The sequence below is a fragment of the Grampus griseus genome (assembly GCF_964374135.1).
Source record: "Grampus griseus genome assembly, chromosome: Y".
Classification (NCBI taxonomy): domain Eukaryota; kingdom Metazoa; phylum Chordata; class Mammalia; order Artiodactyla; family Delphinidae; genus Grampus; species Grampus griseus.
This window is the reverse complement of record NC_139016.1, coordinates 15,417,116-15,432,531: the sequence shown is the minus strand read 5'-3', so window position 1 is coordinate 15,432,531 and position 15,416 is coordinate 15,417,116. Positions and strand designations below refer to the sequence as shown.

At 34.8% G+C, this 15,416-nt stretch overlaps 1 protein-coding gene across 6 annotated transcripts in view; it reads left to right on the top strand.

The window, feature by feature from the left end:
• The window catches only part of LOC309817716 (eukaryotic translation initiation factor 2 subunit 3-like), a 44,651-nt gene that overhangs the window by 21,776 nt on the left and 7,459 nt on the right, over positions 1 to 15,416 (top strand). Inside the window, exon 12 of one of the 6 annotated variants that reach the window (XM_082646981.1) lies at positions 12,451 to 12,838. The exons of 3 other annotated variants lie outside the window; for them this stretch is intronic. In XM_082646981.1, the coding sequence (XP_082503107.1) occupies positions 12,451 to 12,457 (7 nt within the window). In that variant the 3' untranslated portion in view covers positions 12,458 to 12,838. Of the gene's footprint in view, positions 1 to 381; positions 811 to 7,580; positions 7,707 to 12,450; positions 12,839 to 15,416 lie in introns of those variants that run through there. 2 more of the 6 variants (XM_082646978.1, XM_082646979.1) reach the window with 2 other exon arrangements.

Sequence of the window (15,416 nt, the reverse complement as noted above, 5' to 3'; positions counted from 1 at the left end):
ATAATGAGTTGGGTTTCTTTTGTTGTTGTTGTTTTTAATTTAAGTTGATGTGTTTTGTCTATTGGCATTGTTCATTGGGGGAACTGAGATGCTCTTGTTTGCTGATTCTGAATGGATAGGTATAATTTTTTAGAGAAACATGAGCATATGTGTGACAGAAACTTCTTGTTTGCTTTTCTTGTCATTCCTGATAGCGAAAATCCATGTGTACGATTCTAGGAATCTAAGAAGGTAACATACAGACTTTTTTTAATAGAACATGTTATGGGAACAAGTTTGAATTTAGAGGAGAGTGTAGTAAAATTAGATATATCAACATTTTATAGTAATGCTAATGAAATGGATTTAAAATTCATGATTTCTTTTATTTTCATTTTTCAGTTTAATTGGTTGGGGTCAGATAAGAAGAGGAGTAACCATCAAGCCAACAGTAGATGATGATTGAAGATTATCAGTTAAATAATACATTTGGATGAAGTTAGAATTTCTCTTAGCAGCCTAGTGGTATAATTTCAGAGCAATACTGGGGATACAGTTCATTACATTAGTAGAAACTGTAAGGTTGTTTTCATTTTCTTCTGATAAAAATTAGCCTCTACTACTAAAATAAATAATAGTGTCTATAACAGATGTCAGAATTGGCACGTTGATGGATTTAATCCACATTTTAGCAGTAATTGATCATTAAACTGTCACATTTGTGCATCAATTCAGGTTTGAAATGAAACTGCTGTTACAACCAGCCTTTTCTATAGCATACATACATACCACTGACCCTGTTTGAAATAAAGTTTTTCTCTTATTTTTTCATGATTTGTCTATGAGTATTTCTGGGCCTGAAGGGTTGTTGTACCAGTCAAAACCTGAAGATACAAAGTCTCCTTCAAAACTAGTTTCCTTTTTATGCCATATTTTATTTTGCTTTCTCTTTAAAACTTAGAACAAAAATTAACAGCTTCAAATTAAATTGTCCTTTTAGAGCATAGGTGCTCATTTACATGCACAAACCTTTCCCTCCCTTTACTGTGTTCCTAGACTGAAACATAGGAAGCTTAAACCAATTTTATGTTTTATCTTAACTGTTCAGTTTATATAATTATAACATGGATTCTAATACTAGTCTTTTGTTTTCTATCAAGTAGCAAGTATTTTTCTTTCTTAAAATACTCACTAGAAGTTACTGATTATCAAAATTGACATATTGATGATTTTAATCTACATTTGAAAAAAATAAAAATAAGCGGTTTGCCAAAGGAAGTGTTTAATCGGTTTTTCTTAGCCCACATACATTGAATTGACTTGATCACTAGCCAGTTATGTTTAAAAAGTAATAATTTGAGATATCATAGCCTGGGAGGCTTAACTATTTTCCAATATTGAGTATATTATTTTTAAAAAAGCATAAACACAGTATTAACATTTAGGCTCTTGGGGCAGATAGGTCATAAATTTAAGAGCAAAAACAGTTTTATCTCCCGGAAAATTGCATTCAAGTCTAAAGTTTTGCGTGTGATTTCAGTAGTCTCACAGAGCCACTGGAGTCCTTTCATAAATTCATATTAAAAATTGCTACAATCTAACCTGTGCCTGCAAAAAAACCCCACTACCACACATTTATTGCATGCTTTGCTTGTGCTTTGCACTGTCACATTTTATATATAGTAATTTGTCACAAAGTTCCACTGAGCTGGGTACAGTTATCAATATTTTACCATTGAAGAAACAGGCATAAGGAAGATAAGAAATTTGCCCAAGTCTCACAGCTAACCAGTAAAGGATTGGAAGTCAAACATGAATAATCTGGCTCCACAGTTTATACCCTTAACCATGAAATTACATGCCTCTTTTGGAAGGTGTATTTTCCAGTTGTTAGGTGCCGTGGTTTATATTTGACAGTGAGATAAACTTTTGTAAATTTGTCATTCAAGAGCTTTTCATTTTTTAAGACTTCTTTTTTCCTCTGCTCCTTTTATTACTTGTTCTCTTACTGTTTTTACCGGCTTATTATAATAATGCTTATTCTGTTACTGTTAAGAGTAAGTACAGATAAAGTAGACTTAAGTGCATCTTTCAACATAAGGAAATAAATGTCTAATACTGTTTTTGGCTAGTATAATTTACTGGCTATTAGTATAGCTGTGCCAGCATAATTTTATTATCTACCTAGCATATCATTTAATATTTGACCCTTGGTTTCAACAGTAATTTTAGCCAGAAGTAAAGTGTGTGGGAATTTTATTTTCATAGAAGATCAGAGAATATTTACATTTGTGTGAGCACGGGATACAATGAACAAAAGCACTTTTAAGTTTGGTTTCTACAGCATAACTAGGATATAGCCTATGGTTTTTTATTCGTTCATTAACAACAAATCAAAGACATGCTACAGATCATAAGCTCCGTATTTAAAGTAGTACTTAGCTGGCAGTAAGATCATTGAGAGAATATGTAGAGCTTTTTTAAAAAATAATCTTTTCTCAAAATGTAATAATTCTTCTGAAGTTAGTTTTGTATGAATTATTTTTGTGTGAAAAATTCATGTAGTTGAAGCATGGGAAGCAAAAGGTCCACTGCTCATTCTGTAATTATTTGTGGCCATGGAAGACCAGTTTTGAAAAATGAAATGAGTTGGAAGGAGGTAGTGATTTCAAAGACTAATCATGAGGGGAGAAAAAAATAGTAGCTTTCCCTACCATTTCTCCTTTAATATCTCTGAAAAGTCATGAATGGTGAAAAATGTTACTTTGGGTGATGATTTCTTCTGTATTTGTTGTTTGCCTGTTTCTGATACAAGTACAGCAAACTTTTAGGGCTCGTACAGGTAACAAGTGAGCAAAAGGCCCCAAAACAAAAAATTAAGTAAAAGAAAATAGTAACAGATGAAGGATATTTTTACTTGTGATGGTAGCAATGGTGATAATAATTTGGATTCTAAACATCCAAGATAAAATTTCACCTAGATGGGCTTCTTTATTACTTTGCTGTTAAATGATACAACGTAAGTCTAAAACACTGTAGAGTTTAGTACTAGGAGTAAAAAAAGTAAAGTTAAGAAGTTTATATACTCTCATCAACCTACCTCTCACTCTACACTCAGAGTGGCAGTTTTAAAAATGCTTGTTCATATGTGTGCCTACTCTATAGTTAATATTTCTGTTCTTTTACAGAAAATGATCGTATTAGCTAAAGAACTTTAGACATCTGTTTATGCAGATGTATTAATTGAATGTCCTTTCACTGTTCAGAGAACACAGTCTTCAAAGTAAATCTTCCTGGAAAAATGTGCTTTGTAGAATGGAAAACTAAATGTACTTCATGTAGAATTTTGAAGTATCGAGAGGAGGGAAGAGTTGAGGAGTAATGTTTGTAAATGAAATAATTATTTAGACAAGTCAGGTTAAGTTTGCTCTTTTTTCTAGTTGAGGATTTTCATCTATTAGTATGAATTTTTCTTTTTTTCAGTTAATTTTTTAAATTAGGCATGCTGACTTAGAATGAACTGAAGAAGTATTCTCTCTTCAACATTTTGGATGAATTTGTGCAGAACTGATATTTTTGCTAAAGTGAAGGAAGTCAGTCAAAGCCATAAAATCCATCTGAGTTCTTTTTTTTTCATATTTATGGAAATATTTTTACCTGCAATTTATTTTTTTAAAAATTATTTATTTATTTTTGGCTGCGTTGTGTCTTCATTGCTGTGTGCAGGCTTTCTCTAGTTGTGGCGAGTGGGGGCTGTTCTTCCTTGCAGTGCGCGGGCTTCATTGTGGTGGCTACTCTTGTTGGGGAGCACGGGCTCTAGGCATGCAGGCTTCAGTAGTTGTGACACAAAGGCTTTAGTAGTTGTGGCACACAGGCTCAGTAGTTGTGGCACATGGGCTTAGTTGCTCGACGGCATGTGGGATCTTCCCAGACCGGGGCTTGAACCCGTGTCCCCTGCATTGGCAGGCAGATTCTTAACCACTGTGCCACCAGGGAAGCCCTTACCTGCAATTTAAATTCCTTTCTTTAGTGTAAGCTATTCATGAGTGAGTTACGGTAGTTTCTGTCTCAAAAATTTGTTCATTTCATGTAAGTTCTGGATTTTTTGGTAGAAGTTACTCATGAGATTCCATTATCTTCTGGCTACACTTGAGTCTGTAGTGTTATAACTAGTTTCATCCCTGATACTGGTAATTTGAGCCTTTTTTTTTTTTCCTACTCAGCTAGACTAAAGGTTTATGAATTTATTCATCTTATCAAAGAACCAGCTTTGGCTTTTTTCTTTATTGTTTTCCTTTTTCAGTGTTCATCTCTGCACTTAAAAAATATTTTATCCATTTCCTTTTTCTAAATCTGATTTACTCTTCTCTTTTCCTCAGTTGGAAGCTTAGTTTTCTCCCTAACACACCGTTTAGTATTATACATTTCCCTCTATGTACTAATTAAGTTACATCCCACAAATGTGAAAAGTTCTATTTTCATATTTAATTTATATAAAATTTTTCCTTTGTAACTTTCTCTTTGATCCATGAGTATTTAGAAGTATTTGATTAGTTCTCAAATATTTGGGATTTTTCCAGATATCTTTCTGTTACCGGTATCTAATTTAATTTCCTTGTAGCTCAAGAAAGTACATTTTGTTTTTATTTTTAAACTTTGTTAAGGTTTGTTTTGTGGCCTAGAATATGGTATATTTTGAATATTTTATATGCGCTTGAAAAGTACATGTTTAGTGCTGTTAGACAGGAATGCTTTTGATGGAGGGTGGAGGGAATAAAAAGTGCTCACTGAACTGAGAAGGCATCTTGAGAACTAAAAATGAGACAAGACAGCTTCATATAATTAATGGTTCAGTTTATTACAGGGTAACCTAGCGGGTGGGACCTGAATCAGACAGTGGTCCATAAACATTTGCAGCTGCACTCTACACTATCGAGGGGCCGTTAGGACAGTTTTATAGTTAATCTAGGGTATCGGGGTACATGCTTAGAAACAGGATGTGCCACCCTAAGTCAAGGTTTACAGTTGGGTAACTAGTCTGGTGTGTGCTGGGAATATGTCAGCAAAGGTCTTCATCATTGTATCCAAGCTATTGTAAACAATATCAATTAACTAAAGCCCCTGACAACAGAAGTGATTTACTGAACCATACTGGGTAGGTTGAGCGAAAGACAGGGGTAATGGTATGGGCCTAAGATGGTATCACTTCTACTAAAAACCTTAATACTTCTTTAACTGTCAATTAGGTCAAAATGACAGTGCTTCATAGGTCTGTATCCTTACAGATATTTTACCTACTTGTTTATTAGTTTTTGAGAGGAATATTGAAGTCTCCAGTTCTATTTGTATATTTGTGTCTCTCCTTTAATACCTATGAAGCTTTTTAAAGATAACTTTATTGAAATACAGTTAACATACCATATAGTTCACCCATTTAAATTATACAAAACAGTGGTGTTTTAGTGTATTCACACCTATGTGAACAGTCACCACAATCAATTTTAGAGCATTTCCGTACCTCAAATATACTGTATTCTTTAGTATTACCCACCATTCCTCTCTCTGTATATCATGCACCCTTGACAAGCCCTAAACACCATTAATTTACTTTCTGTCTGTAGATTTCCCTGCTTTGGACATTTCATGTGAATGGAATCATAATCTGGTCTTTTGTGCATCTTCACATAGCATGTTTCCATCCTTTGTTGCTGTTATAGCATGGACCTTCATCTATACGATTTCATTTTTTATGGGCAAACATTCCATTGTATGACTGTACCACGCTGTGTTATCCATTTGCCAGTTGATAGACACTTGGTTTCCACTTTTTGACTTATAAATAATGATGCTATAAGCATTCATGTACATGTCTTTGAATGGATATATGTTTTAATTTCTGTTGGGTATACACCAAGAAGTGGAACTGCTTGATCATATAATTATGTTTAATCATTTGAGGAACTGAGATTTTTTTCCAAAGTACCTGTGCCATTTTACATTTCCACCAGTGATATATGAGAATTCTGATTTCCATACCCTCATCACACTTTTTCATACTTCACTGTTTTATTCTACTGATCCTAGTAAGTGAGAAGTGATAGCTTATTGTGGTCCTGACTTGAATCATACGACTGAAGATTATTTGCTCTTTTTTTTTAATTGATTAATTTGTCTTGCTGAGTTGTAAGAGTTATTTATATACTCTGGATACAAGTGCTTTATCAGGTGTCATTTGCAATATTTTCTCTTATGGGTTGATTTCATTGTTTTGATAGTGTCCTTAGAAGCATATTTTTTCCTTTTTTTCTTCCAGTGTTATTGAGATATAATTGGTATACAGCACTGTGTAAGTTTAACATGTACAGCTTAATGATTTGACTTACATATACCATGTAATGTTTACCACAAGAAGTTCAGTGAATATTCATCATCTCTTATAGATACAAAATTAAAGAAATAGAAAAAACATTTTTCCTTGTGATGAAAACTCAACAACTTTCTTGTATAACATACAGCAATTTTAATTATTTTTATCATTTTGTGCATTTCATCCCTAGTACTTATTTATCTTAAAAATGTTTGTACCTTTTGACCACCTTCAATGAGTTCTTGCTCCTCCCACCCCATCTCTGGTAACCAAAAATCTGCTGTCTTTTTCTGTGACTTTGTTTTTTTTTGTTGTTGGTTGGTTTATTTTTGAAATATAATTGACCTACAATATTGTGTTAGTTCCTGTTAGACAACATAGTGATTCGATACTTGTATACAAGTCCATTCTTTCTCCATTGTATAGTCCTGGATTTTTTGTTCAATAGAAATAAAATAGAGTTTTGTATATTGATCTTGTATTCTGCAACCTTGGTGAACTCATATATGAATTCTAATAGATTTTTTTAGTGGATTCCTTAAGATTTTCTAACTATAAGATCATGTCATCTTCTAATAAAGTTTTACTTCTTCCTTTCCAGTATGGATGCCTTTTTTCTTGTCTGATTTCTAGAACTTTCTCTTGCCTAGCCACCTAGAAATTCCAGTACAATTTTGAATAGTGGTGAGAGTAAATATTATTTTCTTACACTTAAGAGAACATTATCCAGTATTTTGCCATTAAGTATAATGATTTTGTTGTCTTTTGGTAGGTGTTCTTTATCAAATTTAGGAAGTTCCTTTTTATTCTTTGCTGAGTGTTTCTATTGTGAAAAGGTTTGCATTTTATGTTTTTTTCTGCATCTGTTCAGTTCATCATGTGACTTTTGCTGTTTATTCTGTTGATATTATATATTATATTGATTGAATTAAGATTATATAGTTGACCCTTGAACAACATGGGTTTGGACTGTGCAGATTCACTTATATGCAGATTTTTATCAATAAATATATAGTCAGCCCTCCATATTCACAGGTTTTGAAACCCATGGATGCAGAGGGCTGATTGTACTACATCATTTCTGTAAGGGACTTAAGCACCCAAGATTTGGGAATATGCAGGGGCTCCTGGAACCAGTCCCCCTTTGATACTGAGGTATCACTATTCATTTTCTGCAGCTATCATATAAAGTACCACAGATGAGGTATCTTAACAGAAATTTATTCCCTCATAGGTATGGAGGCCAGAAGTCTGAAATCATGTGTTGGCAGATTTGGTTTCTTCTAAGGCCTCTGCTTGGCTTGCAGAGGGCCACATGATGCTTTCTCCTCAGATCTTTCCTCTGTGTGTGTACCTCCCCGATATCTCTTTATTTTTGTAAATTTCCTCTTATAAGAACACTACACTGGTTTAGGGCCCACCCAATGACCTCGATTTGCTTTAATTGCCTCCTTAAAGGCCTGTCTCCAAATTCAGTACTATTCTGCGTTTGGGGGATGGGGACACAATTTACCCCAGAACAATGTGGTATGTTGTATTGATTAAATGTCATATTTTGATTCATATTTTGAGGTATTGATTTGTCATTTTCTTGTGATATCTTTGGCTTTCTTGTTACTGTAATGCTGGTATTGTGCTATGAATTTTGAACTGTTTCCTACTCATTTTTTGGTAAAAGTTTAAGGAGGGTTTGTGTAATGTTCCCATTTTCATTTGTTGTAGTCGTGAGCTCTGTTTTTTTGTCAGTCTGCCTAAAGTTTTGTCAATTTTATTATCTTTTCAAGAACCAACTTTTGATTTCATTGCTTTTCTCTGTTGTTTCTTCTCTACTGTTACTTTCTTTGTGCTACCAGCTTTTGGAACCTCTGCCTTTTTTATTCCCTAAGGTGTAAAGTTAGATTATTGATTTGAGACTTTTTTTAAAATTTAGGCTTTTACCGCTGTAAATTTCCCCTGATCCCTAGTAACCAGTGATCTTCTCTTTGTCTCCATACTTTTGCCTTTTCCAGTGTGTCTTAGAGTTGGAATCACACAGAATGTATCCTTTTCAGATTGACTTCTTTTACTTAGTGCTTCTATTTAACTTTCCTCCATGTCTTTTCATGGCTTGGTAGTTCATTTCACTGTAGCACTGAATAATATTCCATTGTCTGGGTGTACCACAGTTTATACTAAAGTATGCTTATATAAAGATTATCCCTATTCTGTTGTCTGTTGCTTTCTGAAAGTGTACTTTTTTTTTTTTTTTTTTTTTGCGGTACACGGGCCTCTCACTGTTGCGGCCCCTCCCGCCGCGGAGCACAGGCTCCGGACGCGCAGGCTCAGCGGCCATCGGCTCACGGGGCCCAGCCGCTCCGCGGCATGTGGGATCTTCCCAGACCGGGGCACGAACCCGTGTCCCCTGCATCGGCAGGCAGACTCTCAACCGCTGCGCCACCAGGGAAGCCCTGAAAGTGTACTTTTATAAATACAAATTCTTTTATGAAAATTAAAAGAAGAAATAAATTAGACAAGAGTCATTGTTTTTTCAAAAGATGTCATACCTTTTCAAGAGCTCTTATGGCAAGAACTGTTAACTTTTAATCATACAACGTAAGTCTGTATTACATGATTTATATATTATATAGACCGATGCTACTGGAACTATGATTTTTGGAGGGATGTAATCTATGAACAGTTTTTCTGACCCATCTATGACAAGATAGTACAAAAATTGAGACTAAGAGCTTAGAAACTTTTATAGCTATTGACGAAGTATTTTTCCTGTCTGAATCTAATTCCCTTCACTTTTAATTTATTATTATAATATTTTACAAAAGCATCAGCCTACAGTAGGTTGGTAAATTAAAAATTAAAGGTAATTCTTTACTGCAGAAAACTTGAGCAGCACTGATAAAGGGTACATTCTCTGGCTTCAAGTGGTATCATTTGATATGAATAATTGGTAAAAACATAGCAATGTCCTGACCCTGGTATCAAAATTTAAGAATACACCAAAATACTTAACTAGTTAGAGAAGAAACAAAAATGAAAATAATGAACTAGTTAGAACCAACAGTTAAAAAAAAAAAGTGGGATTTATCAAAATTTCTGTTTTAAAGCTGAGATTGATCAAAGTTTCTGTTTTAAAGCTGAAGTGCTTGGATAAAGAACTAATAATTTAGTATGCAAGTGATGTACCTCTATTAAAAACACTGCCAAATATGTTAATAAATACACAGTTTAGATAGGTAGAAATGAAGAACTCTGTTTTTCCCTCATAAATCGATTCATGATTGGGGAATAGTTAAAGGTTGATAAGCAGCCATGCTAAACTTAATATCAGCTTTTTAATTTACATCTCCAGGACAGCTGTAAAAAAAGCTATCACACATCAGCCATCAGAAAGTGTGAAAGAGACCAAGGGTCTGTGCATGCAATTATTTGAAAGGCAAGACCCTGAAAAGACATAATAGCTTGTTCTGCATTCTATTAGAACTTTGTTTTGTGATGATGAATCAGATAGTATCTTAGGAGACTGGGAAATGTGACTTTTACTTGCAAAGCCATGTGTCCAACTACAATTCTGTTAAAATTATAGATAAAATTGTGGAGAGAAAAGATGTTGGACAATTAGCAGTCTTCTATAAATGACAAAAGATAAATGCATAGAAAAGAGTGAAAAGAAAATATAAAACAAATTTATAAAAGACAGCCAAGAAAAATAATCAAGGATACTAAACATTAATATTTTAAAAGAATGTAAAAAATTGACTAATTGCTTGCATCACTGACTGGTAAATATAGAATTCATAAAGAATAATAGTCATAAAAGAGAAAATGATATATTTGATAAAGATTGAAAAACATGTATATTTTGAATCACTTTATAAATATACATTTTAAAATTCACAAATAGGCCATTTAAAAATAAAATCTGTAGGGCTTCCCTGGTGGCACAGTGGTTATGAATCCACCTGCCAATGCAGAGGACATGGGTTTGAGCCCTGGTCCAGGAATATCCCACGTGCCGCAGAGCAACTAGGCCCGTGTGCCACAACTACTGAACCCATGCCTCTGTGCTCCACAACAAGAGAAGCCACCGCAATGAGAAGCCCATGCACCGCAACAGAGAGTAGCCCCTGCTCCTCGCAACTAAAGAAAGCCTGCATGCAGCAATGAAGACCTAATGTAGCCAAAAATAAATTTATTTAAAAAAATAAAATATATGGAGTTCCTAATGGAATCAAGAAATGAAAATGAAATAAAAATTGATGAATCCTCTACCACAAATACATGCACACAAAGTAGGCTTTATAGCAGAACTTTGCCCAGCTTATAAGAAAACAGTATCTTGTCCTAAATATTCAGATAGTAATTTAAAAGGGAATTACACCCAACCCATGTAAGAAGTTAACCTTTGAGATAACCTTGTTATCAAAATGAGACCTTACACATGAAAAGACAATTAACCAACCATTACTTAAAAACACGAACATGAAAATAGTAGGTGACTTCATTGGCGCAATCAAAGAGTTATGACTGAGTAGAATTCATCATAGCGAAAGGAATAGCTTAACTTTAGTAAAAACTTATAGCAGATCTATATGAACAGAGTAAAGGAGGGAAAGTATGATAATTCAACATTCATTCGTAATAAAAAATTCTTAGCAAGATAGGAATAGAGAGAAATTTCTTTGTTGTGATGTCTAGCTGCCAAAAACTTGTGAAACGTTAGCTACCAGATACATTGTGAAACGTTCACAATGGTAAAACTTTAGGAGTTTGCTCATTCTATACAATTCTAATTTCATTTCTTTCATATAAAGTAATACTTGTTTTAAAATACACTTTAGAAACCAACTCATTCCTAACAGTAACATAAAAAGATAACTGAGCAGTAAGCCTAAATAAAGATCTTGGTGATTTTTATGAAAAGAAATTGGAAAGTATGTTTAAAATATATGTAAGAAAGGCAGTTTGGAATGATAGATCAAATTCACTTGTGGAAAGGCTCAATTAAGTCTATAATTGTATTACTGCAGTATAAATTCCGTTAGCATATCTTGTGATGTTTGAAATTTTAAATTTTAGATTTATGTTTCCATTTCTAGGACTAAGGAGAACCATTTTGAAAGCAGAGATTAAAACTGGGGGGCGGAGAGATAGGGAAGCGATTAACCTAACAAAATAAAAACTTATAAAAAAGCTACAGTAATTTTTATTTATTTTATTTTATTTTTTTTTTGTGGTATGCAGGCCTCTCACTGTTGTGGCCTCTCCCGTTGCGGAGCACAGGCTCCGGATGCGCAGGCTCAGCGGCCATGGCTCACGGGCCCAGTTGCTCCGAGGCATGTGGGATCTTCCCGGACCGGGGCACGAACCCGTGTCCCCTGCATCGGCAGGTGGACTCTCAACCACTGCGCCACCAGGGAAGCCCTACAGTAATTTTTAAAGTATGGCTTTTATGTAGGGACAAATGAATATATCAGTATACCAGAGGAGAAGCATAGCGACATTTTCATGCAACTATAAATACATACTACTGTGATAGAGTTGGCACCACACATAGTGAAAGGGTATAGTATTCAACAAATGATGCTGAAGCAAGTGGCTTTCCATATAGAAAGAAATGAAAATAAAGTCTTCATGTACACAAATGGATTAAAGAATTAAGTGACAATAAAATTTACTAGAAGATAAAGGAGTTACTATTTAGAGTCCTGGGAAAACTTTGGATTTCTTAAACATGACTTAAAAAAAGGAAACAATGTAAGTTGAAAGTGATTTGATTATATGATAGTTAAAGATTGCACAATCCACCATAAGCCAGTTGACTTTCAAAAGTTTGACCTTTACGTATAGTAAGAGAAATTTTATATAGGCATATCTGAGAGATACCATGGCTTTAATTCCTGGCAACTGCAATAAAGCAAATCAAACTTTTTTGGTGTCCCAGTGCATATAAATAAGTTATGTTTACACTATACTGTTGTCTGTTAAGTGTGCAAATAACATTATATCTAAAAAACCCCAATATACATACCTTAATTTAAAAATAATTTATAACTAAAAAATGCTAGCCATCGCCTGAGCCTTCAGTGAATTATAATCTTTTTTTGCAGTGGATAATATCGAAGATCAGTGATCACAAAGTTTGAAATATTCAAGAATTACCAAAATGTGACAGAGACATGAAGTAAGTAAATGCTGTTGCAAAAATGGCACCAATATAGACTTTGCCAGTACAGAGGTGCCACACACCTTCAATTCATAGAAATATCAATGTGTGCAAAGAGCAAAATTACGAGATATGTATTCCTGTATATATTTTAACCTGTTAGATACCTTCAAAAGTATGAAATAAAGCAAGAACTTTGTAAAATCATCTGCTACTTGCAATGCGCTTTGATGCATTCTGGTACACATAAAGAATGCAACACCCTAGATCTGTGGTTCTTTACTTTGCTACTCATTAATACAATCTGATGGAGCTTTTGAAAAATAAACATAGTCTGAAGTTCCACCCAGATGAAATTAGACTATCTGGAAATTGAATTATGGACAGGTGATTCTGATTTCAATTTGAAAAACTCTGTTAGACCAAGTAGAAGACAAGTGGCTGTGGGATCTACTGTCATGGTTTGCTTTGGGATTACGGGAATTCACAGGGAACAGAACTTTTAGTGTTAAAACTGGAAAGTCCTGAAAATACGGAGGAACTTGGTTTCCATAAAAGGAAAAAGATATTTGTAACATACATAGCAACAAGGGTTTAACATTCGTAATGTATAAAATATTACTACAAATAATAAAGAAAAGAGCAACACGAGAGAGAAAAAAGTATAAAGTTTATGCTAAAGTAATGTCCAGAAGAGTGAAACTAAGTAGCTAATGAAAATAAAAAGATTACCAGATTAAAACAACAGTGTTAGTATTTCATGCTTATCAGATTGACATTTAAAAATTTTTAAAAATATGAGCACATCAAGAATTGGCCAATAGTGTTTAGGATTCCAGGCTTTCACAAAAGGATTGGCTGAGGAGTGGGGGGGGGGGGGATAAATTAGGAATTTGGGATTAATACATACACACTACTAAATATAAAACAGATAAACAACAAGGACCTACTGTATAGCACAGGGAACTCTACTCAATACTCTGTAATAACCTGTAATGGAAGAAAATCAGAAAAAGAATGTATAATGTGTATGTGTACATATGTATATGTATGTATATAAGCATATACATAATGTATATTTATGTATAACTGGATCACTTTGCTGGAGACCTGAAACATTGTAAATAAACTGTACTTCAATTTAAAAAATCAAATTAAAAAAAAGAATTTGGGACTTCCCTGGCGGTTAGGACTCCATGCTTCCACTACAGGGGACATGGGTTTGGTCCCTGGTCAGGGAACTAAGATCCCACAAGCTGTGCAGCACAGCCAAAAAAAAAAAAAAAAAATTGGCTATTGGCCAAAGAGGCCACCAATGAGACCAGTATAGCCATGACTATAACTCTGCTCAACCCCTTAATCTTCTACACCAAATATACCATCCTGTCCAACCTGGCCACACCCTGCAACTGCCCACTGCCCCTGTAAGATGATTAGAACATGCCTAGTGTGCCCAGCTACTCGACCTCCAAGGCTCAAGCTTAGCATTGTTGAAGAAACTGTGAGAACCTTTATTGACAGAGGAGAGTCCCCCTTCTGCGTCCCCCTGTAAAAATGTGAACCTCATCGCTCCAAAAAAGAACTAAAAGAACTGTTCAAGAAGTAAAGAATTAGGAACCATCATATTCTACAAAAGAGAATGAATATATTAGTGTTGTCATTAGTATAGTACAAATGTGCCAAATCCAGCAATTTTACCTCTTTGTACTCCAAGAGAAGGTCTTATAAATGTGGTCAAAGAGGGTCTTAAAATATGTACTAATATTTTTCAGTGTCTTTGGTGTTTGGGCCATTTTTCTGTATTATCTGTGCTTGTTAAACTTGATTCTTGTCCGTAGAAGTTAGGGCTCTGGAATATGCATCTCTACCAGCATGTTTCCCTTGACAGTTTGAGAACTATTGCTGTTCTCTTAAATATAAGTGGTCTGCTTTTGCTTATTTAGTTATGCTGGTTGTTTTTTTTTTTTGTTGTTTTTTTTGCGGTACGCGGGCCTCTCACTGTTGTGGCCTCTCCCGTTGTGGAGCACAGGCTCCGGACGCGCAGGCTCAGCTGTCACGGCTCACAGGCCCAGCCGCTCTGCGGCATGTGGGATCTTCTCGGACCGGGGCACGAACCTGTGTCCCCTGCATCGGCAGGGGAACTTTCAACCACTGAGCCACCAGGGAAGCCCAATGGTGGTGGTTTTGAAAATATATGTTATGATGTGGGTCCACAGAAGAGTGAAGAAGGCAGCAACCAGTATTGGTAATATTTGCGTCTCTGCAAGAATTCTTTCAAATACGAAGGTAAGAAAAAAATTGATAAATAAAGCAGGTCATTTGTCTTGTCAAATTTCCTACCATCTGGATTTCGTGAATTAATCCCTATGAATCATCATACCCCCATGGTTTTGGCTTCTTTGAACCCTTGTATTTATTGGTAAATAGTTAAATCTACAGGGTTGATCGTATTGAGGTTTGATTTTAGGGTGAGGTGATGAAGGACAAATTACTACATAGGTGGTATTGTGTCTAGTCATCACGAGGCAAATATCTAATTGTTCCTCTTTTTTTAAGCAGCCATTGATGATCATTGGTTAGATTAAGGTGAAATATCTACTTCAGTCCTTCTTAATGTATTAGTTGGAATACCTCTGTAAAGACAGAATTTCCTCTTTCATTGTAGGAATGGCTTATAATCATGCATTTTTCAAATAACATGTTCTCTAGCATTTTCCAAATGAATCTTTTTTTGTTTTTTAACATCTTTATTGGAGTATAATTGCTTTACCATGGTGTGTTAGTTTCTGCTTTATAACAAAGTAAATCAGTTATACATATGTTCGCATATCTCTTCCCTCTTGCGTCTCCCTCCCACCCTCCCTATGCCACCCCTCTAGGTGGTCACAGAGCACCAAGCTGATCTCCCAT